General features: G+C 49.5%; 1 protein-coding gene across 2 annotated transcripts; it reads left to right on the top strand.

Annotated features, from left to right (window-relative positions):
• The first annotated feature begins 5,637 nt into the window (after positions 1-5,637).
• LOC123187090 (E3 ubiquitin-protein ligase XB3) lies at positions 5,638-8,164 on the top strand. 2 transcript variants are annotated; one of them, XM_044598870.1, is made up of 8 exons: positions 5,640-5,945; positions 6,049-6,108; positions 6,199-6,270; positions 6,356-6,477; positions 6,577-6,717; positions 6,824-6,931; positions 7,172-7,436; positions 7,531-8,164. In XM_044598870.1, exons 1-8 carry the CDS (start codon positions 5,763-5,765, stop codon positions 7,933-7,935), a joined length of 1,356 nt encoding a protein of 451 aa, XP_044454805.1. In that variant the 5' UTR covers positions 5,640-5,762; the 3' UTR covers positions 7,936-8,164. The 2 variants fall into 2 exon arrangements, with proteins under 2 accessions (XP_044454797.1, XP_044454805.1); XM_044598862.1 differs by having other exon boundaries at positions 5,638-5,945; positions 6,049-6,270.
• Positions 8,165-10,582: the final 2,418 nt, after the last annotated feature.

The following is a 10,582-nucleotide window of genomic DNA, read 5'->3' as shown; positions in this document are numbered from 1 at the left end:
GAACCCAAGCGCTTGGGTGAAGGTAAGGGCATCTCCAAGTCGACCACCAAACCGGTCACCGCATCTACCCGTGGACCGGGGGCCTAGTCCGCAGACACTTATGCGGGAGCCGGCCATCAAAAGCTATTTACATATGTCTAGTTACATTTTGAAAGAAAATTTAACAAAATTGAAGAAATTTAATGCATATTTTAACAAACCATACAATATCTATTCATACTTGGATAAATTTTACATAAAACCAGATGCTTTTCATCTAAACCGGAGCAAACTGATTACGTTTTGACATACTTGGACTTAACCGTACTCTAAACCTATTCTAAATGACTGTTGGCGACTGTTCCCCATCTCAAGCAGGCCATGAGCCCTGAGAACTGAAGCTCTGGCTCCGCAGCCTGCAAGCGGCTAATTGGCCGACGATTCGAGCCCGCCAAGCTTTGCTTTAGCGGGAGCAAAAGAGCGGTGGCCTTCTTAGGACCCGAGCGCCAGCAACTTGCCATCTCTACGCTTTCTTTTTGTCAGCAGTGCCGGTGGAAGTGTCATCTTTGTGGTCGCGGCAGCGGGGCACATGAGTGCCGGAGCTGGCGACGTCATCCTCGTCCTCGCTCTTATCATAGACTTCATCCGCCGCCTCATCAATCTCCTTGAAGGTGGCTTCTAACTCCGCCTGATGGAGGCGGCACAACTAGCAGGCGTGGTGGATGTCGCAGGCAGAGCGATAGGAGGTCGAGCAGCATCTCCTTCTCAGCCACGTCCTTATCTAGAGCGATGGTTGTGCCAGCGACGAGTTGCTCCTTCACGCGCCGATGTTCGTCGAGGAGTCAGAGGTTTTACTCCTGGTCGGCCTGCGCCTACCGGAACGTGGCCTTCACTCAGCTAACACCATCTCGGTGTAGTGAGCACTAGCCTCTCCATGGTGATGTCGACATGGACCGGCGAGGAGGGTGGCGCCAGCTCGTTGTCGGCCGCCTCCTCCATTGGGGAATCTGCAACGCTACCTCCGCCTGCCTGCCGTCCTACTAGCCGGCTGTAATGGCGGCGATCTCCTTTTTCTGCTCAAAGGAGATGTTGTCCCAAATGGCTTTGGAGCTGAAGGAGGCCATGGCGGGCATGATGCAAAGAGGATAAAGGGAGTGGGGTGGATGGATGCGGCTATGGCCGGGGCTGGAGTTCAAATAACGGGCGGATGGCAGGACAACCGGCAAGGTGGTTAATGGTGGGCAGCAGACGTACGGGCAGGTGTCACCGGAGCAGGTTTCACGGCATCCACACATGTTTATTGTAGGTAGGTGGATGGACGGGCTGTCGTTTGAACGTGGAGATTTCGCATGCATCGGGAAGTGGCACGAGCAGTGCTCTTGGCCCTTGCACCACTTCAATGCCGGAGCAACGTGAGAGGTCGCATCCACTCTAGGCCGGCATGAATGTGGCACCGGAGCAGCGTTGACCACTTCGGGCTAAAATGGGTGGAGGGGGGTGGGTTGGTTTGGGTGGGTCAGGGCAGTCAGAAGCGGGAGTGGCAGCGGTCCGGACGCCCGCATAGCCCCCGGTTTGCGGGGAAAAGGACGTCCGGACTGCCAAGCGTTCCAATTTTTTTTCTAATGTGGTTACACATTTTTTGGTGTAATTTTATTCATGCTTGTCCATAGCTGAAATTATAACTCCTTCATGTATCTCTCGTAAGATATGTTGTTCATAGGTTAATTATAACTCCCTTTCAATCAGAGCTTACCTAAAACAACTTCAAACAAAGGTTGAATAGGTGAACCTTGTCCCCACGGTTCTATCATGCCATATCTTAACTTTTTTTTAAAGATGGGCACTTCCATAAGTTTCATTTCTAAATCCATATGGAGCATGCATGTCTAATAATCTATTCTATCCAACTTCTTTAAGATCAATGTCTAAATTTTTCATAGCCCAACAGGGTTGGTCCCAATTGAGTCTTAGATATGTACAGTAGGATGGGTTCGCCGGGAGGGTTTTCCCCTAGCAAACATTTTCATTCGCTCGAACGGAACGTTTTCAGGGAACAGTTCGTTTGGGAACCTCCTCGGGAGAACATTCCCGAGATATTAGGATCCTTTCTTTCTTTAATGGAGTACTATACACAAGATATTTGTTGACCTAATAGAGTAATAGAAAAGGTTCATAAAAAATAATAAAGGAGTATATCTTTTGTTTATATTTCTGACAAAAGTAGGCGAAATAGAATCGGAAAGGATCCAACACCGACACTTACAAACACTACCTTTCTTTCCATTTGAGCCATGCATGAACCTTGTAAGATACTGCACCAAAAAACCGAGCAGATCCATCCACCTACACAAACTTGCACCCACCCCATTTGTAGAACAACACATGTAGCGAAAGCTACTTCCAATGATTTGCACCCACCAACACCAAACCAAACCATACCAAACCCCACACAAATACGTCCAATAAGATCATTTCACACCACACCCAGTAAAGTGCATGATTGCCTCCGTTGCTCTTCAATTATCAGCAAATTTTTTGCGAGAATCTTCAATTATCACTATGTCATTTTTGGAGATTACACTTCACCTTTCGACGATACCTTTTCCCTGCATTTTTCTATTGACAATCCTTTTTTCCTGTATTTTGTCGACGTTTTCGGACAAAAGCTTTTCCTTATTTCAGCTAATATAAATTAGAAAAGGGTTGTGCATCTGTTTATATTTTGTCACAAAACAGAGTAGATTTGAAAAGGAAAAGAATAAATGAATGTGTCCATAATAGCTAATCGATACCATATATAACATCTGCAATTTTTTGGTCACTCCTACTTAATATGGTTTGCAACTTGGCATATAATCTCAGTGGTGGATTATGCTGCCAGAGTATATCACCGAAAGATTATGGGAGACACTTCCAAGAGAAGGCAATCAGAATAAGAGAAGACTTCGTTTTCGATAGATTTACTTTGTGGAAAAGGAATCACATAGAACTTTTTATAAAGAAATCACCAAAAAAATTGGCAGAAAGAATGAATAACATAAGCGGTTTCTCAACTAGTTAAAAATACACACCTTTTATGTCAACATGAATGATGCTACTATTTTCTTTTTTATTATCAATAGTAATGGAATCAACTTGATGGTCGCTTGAAATAGTTAGTGCAATTGCTTCACAGACGATATATTCCGCACGACCGGCAGACGACAGTGCGAAGCACGCCCAAATCTCTTGCTTACACGCTCGCTATGAAGTTGCCACGTAGGATCGTTCACACATCAGGCGCTAGTATATCGTGTGTATAGCAATGCTCAAAAGTTAGTGGTTAGATGCTTCAGCAGTCAACATCGCAATAGGTACCGGCTACTCATGAGTAAAACCCGTATTAGAGTAAGAGTTTGGAAAAAAGAAAATTAACCTATGAGTTCATAAATGAGAAAAAAATCATACCCATTGGGTAAGCCGAGTACGGGATGCGGGAAGGCAATAGCCATACCATGTACCCGCATACCGTATACTAATTCATTCTAACTAGTAGGTATCATGTGCCATTCACTTAAGAAGGAATAATCCCTAGCTGCTTACCCTAGTCTAATCCAGTTGCGAACCTCAACCCAAAACTCCCTCCCCTTACCCATCGGGCGCTGTCACACCACACAAACCCCACCCCCGTCTTGCTCTCACTGCAACCCTAGGTGGGAGGCGCCATAGGCTACCCCCGCAGGCCGCCACAGTTGCCTGCCTGCCTGCCTGTAGGCTACAATGACACAATGGGTTGTCTTCCTCATCTCCTCGTCTCCTTATTCCACATGTTTTCCTTCGCGCAACCATGACATCTCCTCTTGCAGCTCTCTACTCATCGCCCCATCTCCTCCACGCGCCTACCGCTAGATGGTTGGAGCACCTCCTTCCAGCCGTTCCACGCTCTATGCCTCTAGTCGACAAGCACATGGAGAACAGATAAGAGGATGTTGAGGAGGCTTCCTCCAGTACGGATGACCTCCTCCGCGCAACTCTGGTAGATAGGGAGGAATTTCAATAAGATGTCGCATATGGGAGTGGTTCTATGGCGCCGAAGCCTTCGCCTATCCACATGCCCTACGCCTCTAGCCACCTTCAAGGGGGCAGATACCCGGGGGGCCCGCGGGTGAATTGGTCGAGGTGGGCAAGATGCGTATTTATAAGCGCGGGTATTACCCGCACCCAACCGGTAATGGGTATAGGAATAATATGAAACGAAGGGCGCGGGTAAGGGTACGTATTTGAGCGAAAAATATTGAAACATGTGCGGGTTTGGAATGGCATTACCTGCATCCGAACCCGATGGGTGCCATGTTGATTCAGAAGATGATGTTAGGGCACCAAATCTTTCCTCAAATATACGCAGACACTTTTATGACTCCAACACTAGTGTTTGTATGTGTATATTTGAGCATCTGCAATTATACTATGTTCAATAAATGTTCATGGATAGGTCTGAACATTCAAAAATCCCCGTCTAAAAATTGGAGGACTCTGGAAGAGCCCGGACAGTCCTTCTGGTCCACTGTCATCAGCTAGACCATATCTCTCATAGTCGATATCCTTTTCTCCTCTAGGCCTGCCTGGCCATCTGGCAGTCATAGCCCATGGTGCAAATTTGAGGAACACAATCGGATAATTGGGCTATCTGCAGGCTATGTCTATAGACATTTGATGATATATGTTTGGTGATCCGCGTTGGCGATGCCTTTATTAGCTTTGCAACTCTTGTCATCAACACTCGTTTTGTTTTAATGAAAACATCAGTAAATATTCTTTTTAACTTAGTAAAATCATCGATGCGCACGCATATATACTCATTCTTTTTGGGCACTGAACCGACACACCATCTTGAGATTGACGAAGTCACCTCATGCACCTCGCGGTCGACGGGATTGTCTTCCCCCACTGAACGAACATTGACAGAAAGCCTGAAATAAATGCAGTAAATGCGAGCACCATTGCCTAAGACTTAAATCCTGGTGGACTGATTTAATCACAAGAAAATTAATCATCTAAGCTACACTCACTCCAGTTCGCATCACCAGTATTGTTTTCATATAGATATGGTCAAACTTTAAAGTACTGGAGAGAGTATTGGTGTGCGCTCTTATATTGTAGTGGGTGTCTAAAAGGAAATGCATACTCTTCCTTTAATAGACACACGAATTTGTGTTTATCAAAAATTTAGTAACACATGTTTGGGTGTTTAAGAGGATAATCCCAGATTTAACATTCTGATGTCCAATACAGACAAAAAGTTCTTTTAGTGGGATGTGACTTTTTTGTAGGTGCCCGTGATGACTTGGTCACTCTCATGACCCGCCGACTTGATATTTTTGAAGGTACTCATAAAGATAATGTGTGTACCTTCGTAAGATGAGTGTATTTACGTGTTTGTGAGCAAAAAGGAATTTATAATATATTTTTCTAATGTAAGCATTGGAATTTGTTTGCTCGTTACATGATGGGTTGGTCCCAACGACCAGCTTGAGTGAAATCACGGGATATTTCCCTCTCTTTTCTTTTCAAACAAAAAGAAAAAAAAATAAAATTAGAGAGGAGAGGAGAGAGAAAGGCTTGATAAAAAGGCGTAAGGAGTCTGCGCCTCTCTTTCCCCATTCCCACTCCGCAGTGTCCCCGGCGCGGCGCCCACCCACCCACCCAGCCGGCGGCGGGAGGAGCTTTGGCCGGAGCCTCCACCGCCGCCGCCGCCGCCGTCCTCACCGCCGCATCGCCGCAGGAGGAGGAGGAGGGACGCGGCCATGGGGCACGGGGTGAGCTGCGCGCGCACCGGCGACGAGCACGACTTCTTCCGCGCGGCGCAGCTCGGGGACCTCGACGCCCTGGGCGCGCTCCTCGCCGCCGACGCCTCTCTCGCCCGCCGCGCCACGCTCTACGACCGCCTCTCCCCGCTCCACATCGCCGCCGCCAATGGCCGCCTCGAGGTCCGTCGAGCATCCGACGGCAGCTCCTCCCCACCACCGCAGCCACGGATCATTGGATCCCCTTCACTTTCCACTGGCCTCTGAGCTTTCTTCCTCCTCGCAGGCGCTCTCCATGTTCTTGGATCGCGGGGCGCAGCTGGACGCCGTGGATCGGCACAAGCAGGTGCGAGATCCCATTCGAAATCTCACCTCTTTCTTTTCTTCTTCTTCTCCAACAAGCTCCTTCAAAATCTCACCCTGTCTTGTCCTGCAGACTCCCCTGATGCTCGCCGCGATGCACGGCAAGATCGGCTGCGTGGTGAAGCTCCTCCAGGCCGGCGCAAACGTGAGCAAAAAAGAGATCTGCGACCTCATTACCCCGCAGGATCCACTCACTAAATGAGCTTAATTATGTGCGCGTTTGTTATCAGATCTTGATGTTCGACTCGGTGCACGCGCGGACCTGCCTCCACCACGCGGCCTACTACGGCCACGTCGACTGCCTGGACGCCATCCTCTCCACGGCGCGGACCACGCCGGTGGCCGGCTCATGGTGAGACCCCGCTCCACTCCTCGGCTGCGTAGATCTCGCTTGAACGGATCTGTTGTTGGTTGGCAAGACTGCTCACCTGCTGCCGTCGAAGCTTCGCAGGGGGTTCGCCCGGTTCGTCAACGTCCGGGACGACCACGGCGCGACGCCGCTGCACCTCGCGGCCAGGCAGGGCCGGCCGGGCTGCGTGCAGGTGCTGCTGGAGAACGGCGCCATCGTGTCGGCATTGACCGGATCATATGGGTAACGTTGCCGATCTCTGCCAGCCCTGGCAGTTTCTTGGAGATCAGCTCAATTTGGTTACTTGGTTGTGCAAAATGCTGATCTTCATGTGTTGTTGCTGCTGCAGCTTCCTTGGTAGCACGTCGTTGCATCTGGCCGCTCGCAGCGGGGACTTGGATTGCATCCGGAAGCTGCTCGCGTGGGGAGCCGATCGGCTCCAAAGGGACTCTGCTGGGTGAGAACTAGATCCCTGCATTGCACATTGTTGGTGTGTATAGCAGCACAGTTTTAGTTGCTCTGTTGGTAATCAGTTGGACTCAAGTAGCCAATTAACAAGTGAACTCACTATGCATTTGCTGAATCCACATTTGGAAACTTCACTATGCCACTAACAACAAACTCTGATATGTTCTTTTGATGAATTTCCCATAGTCGTCCTGCTGAAATCTTATGCCAAATGTTGTTGTCCTACCAGGAGAATTCCCTATGTGGTGGCGCAGAAGCGCAACCATGGAGCATGCGCAGCACTGCTGAACCCTTCTTCGGCGGAGCCCATGGTCTGGCCGTCCCCGCTGAAGTTCATCAGCGAGCTCGACCCGGAAGCCAAGGCTCTGCTGGAAGCGGCCCTGACGGAAGCCAACAGGGAGAGGGAGAAGAAGATCTTGAAGGACGCAAAGTGCTCGCCGCAGTCCCCTTTGCAATACGACGATGATCACATCGACGACGACATGTTCTCGGAGGTACCATCCGGTTCTTGATTCCAGTTACACATTACTTAGATGATCTTCATTGTCTAGTGAGTGAGACTGATGATGCATCTTCATTTGCGCGCAGGTGAGCGACACGGAGCTGTGCTGCATCTGCTTCGACCAGGCGTGCACCATCGAGGTGCAGGACTGCGGGCACCAGATGTGCGCGCCGTGCACGCTGGCGCTGTGCTGCCACAACAAGCCCAACCCGGCGACCCTCACCCTGCCCTCGCCGGCCTGCCCGTTCTGCCGCGGCAGCATCTCGCGGCTGGTGGTGGCGCAGACCCGGACAGCAGACGGCGGCGACCCCGACAGGCCAGCCTCCCCGCAGCTCGCGCACCGGCGGTCCCGGCGCTCTCACAACCTCAGTGAGGGCAGCAGCAGCTTCAAGGGGCTGTCCTCGGCCATCTCCAAGATCGCCCGCGGCTCGAGCCGGATGGTCGAGAGCGGCGACAGCGCTGCGGTGGACAAGCCCGAGCACGATCCATGACCGAGGCAGAACACACACACAAGACGGACATTGCCAGTGAGCTCACATTTTGGACCTCCACAGCCTCCCCAGATGATGAGAAGAGAAGAGGAAAAATTCCATGGAAGTTCTAGGTAGGAACCAAATAAGCGTCCTCCATTTCCACCCATCCTTTTGTTTGTCTGCCCTGTATTTTTGGAGTCGCCGGCCAATCTCGGAAATGCATATAGTCCAGTGGAGCTGTTCATCATGGAGTCTGGTGTTGGTGCATGATGCAGAGATCTGATCGGACTGTGAGAGCTGCCATTGCTGCTGCTTCACAGTCCAATGATATCTGAGTCCGGCCTGCCGCGGCCATGCCATGGCATGTGAGCGCTGTCCCCACGCTGTCCTGTGCGTTGGATCACGGCCATTTTTGGCCCTTAATGCCTGTCGTTTGATGGCAGCGCGGCGGCAGGGTGGTCCGGTCCGGTCCTTGGATCGCCATGACTGACTTTGGCTGCTGCTGCGGTGCTGCCTGCCTAGATGAGTTGATCGCCATGACTCTAGTAATTTTATAGTGCTGAGCCAGCACTGTCACTAACCACTTGGAGAAAAATATGTCTGGAACTTGCTTATCATAGTACTTTCGTAGTGGTGCATTAGTCCTAACCACCTGGAGAAAAGTATGTCGGGTGACCCGACAAAAGATGAAGTCTTCCCATCTTTCTGAGGTGGGTTAATGAATTTTTTTGTTTGCGAGTCTGAGGTGGGGTGGGTTAGTTTGCTGCTAATTCCAACGCGCTAGTGACGGTCGCTCACCAGACATTGCGACGAACTCTGCCTCGTTTTTCATCTATCCTCCACTGGCGCCATCATACCTTTTGGTGTCCATTTACCTTTTCTTTTGGAAAACGAGGGTAACCCTCGGCCACGTGTCCATTTACCAGTGAGTTCCCTCACCTTCTTTTCTGTAAAAGAAAATTTCCAACCTATTCATATTCAATCATCACAACGAACACCGGAAGTAATAAAAAAATGCATACAGGATCCGTTGATCATCTAGCGACGACTACGAGCATTGCAGCGAGCCAAAGACACGCTGCGGTCATCGCACCTTCCTTGCCAGAGCTGGGCAAACATGTTGTAGTAGACAATCGGGAGGTCGTCGTGCTAAGGCCCCGTAGGACCAACGCAGCAGAAGGGCAACCACAGCCAATGAAAAGTATCAAAGATCGAAAGGATTCAACCTGAAGACACACGAATGTAGCTAGACAAACTATGACCATATTCGAGCAAATCCACGAAGACAGATTTATCGGAGACACGGCTTCACACGTCCACTGACGATGGGAGGCGAGGCGGGAGAACATTATCTCATCTTCAGGGAGCCGCCGCCGCCGCCGCCTTGTCTTCTGAGCAGAACACAAACCCTAACAAAACTCGAATAAACATATAAAAACAGAGCCCTCCAGTTAGAAAACGAGGCGGACCGGTGGCGACACCGGCGGGAGGCAGAGGAACCCTAGGCTTTTCTTATGGAAGGAGGCGACACCGGCGGCAGGCAGAGGAACCCTAGGCTTTTCTTATGGAAGGAGGCGACACCGGCGGCAGGCAGAGGAACCCTAGGCCTTTTTAGGGAAGGATGCGGGAGTATGATTTCCACAGTGAACCTTTGCAAAATGCATTGGAACACTCGCCAACTTCACAATATGTCGGTTTTGGTCTTTGGTGGATCAGGTCTTTGTTCTTCTTCGGTGGATCTATCTTGTTTCGGCACGCCATAGCCTTTGTTCGTGTGTTCACAAGTTTGGGCATGATCATTACGATCTATTCTTTTTTACTGTCGGCGACGACTGCCGTTTTATTGCGCGGGTCCTCTAATGCCTTGGCATGGCAACTCCTCGACTGTCTACTACAATAAAGTTTGCCCGGCTACAGTGATGAAGAGGCGGCCACAACGGCGTGCTTTTTCAACTCGTCTCGGTGCTTGTAGTCATCCTCAGGTGGTTCATGGGCCAAATTGTAATTTTTGTTACTTCTGCTGTTCTCGGTACTACATGACATGACAGATTATGAATAGATTGATTTTTTCTTAAAAAATATTGGAAGAAAAAATATTGGAAATACTCGGGGAAGAACGAGCACTGTTGGGTTCGGTTCTCACCTCACTGTGCCACCAACCAGGAATGCTTCCCCCCTAGCTATACAGTCCACACCGGCCACTTTCATCAGAGTTCGCAGCAGCAACTTCTTTTCTCCATCAGGCTGCATGGGTACCCAGCCCATTCCTGCAAGTGTAATAGTTGGAGATGACCAGCTCTTCACTGCTCTTTGAGATAGAATATATAGGGCTCGCAGTCAGCTTCTCCGTAAATTGCAACTTGCTAGCCTTGTTTGAGAACTCCTAATATGGTTACCTCGGTCTATTTCTATCTTTTCATGTCGGGTTACTGTGTGTGATGTTCAAGCTATCAAGGTTTCACGAATTTTCGAGGAGCGCTCCAACGACTTTCAAACTTGACTGCTTATTCCATAAGGAATCCATGCCAAGCTGATTAAAGCATGGATAATAGTATAGCAAGCTGTTGGCTATATAGAGATGTTATATCAACAAGAGTTAATTATTAATTACTCATACAATAGGGCTGGCCGTAAGGTTGGCTATAAGTTCACAACTTTTTTCAAC

This window comes from Triticum aestivum, chromosome 1A (assembly GCF_018294505.1).
Source record: "Triticum aestivum cultivar Chinese Spring chromosome 1A, IWGSC CS RefSeq v2.1, whole genome shotgun sequence".
Taxonomy (NCBI): Eukaryota; Viridiplantae; Streptophyta; class Magnoliopsida; order Poales; family Poaceae; genus Triticum; species Triticum aestivum.
The sequence above is the reverse complement of the archived record's forward strand: the minus strand, read 5'-3'. Positions and strand labels throughout refer to the sequence as shown.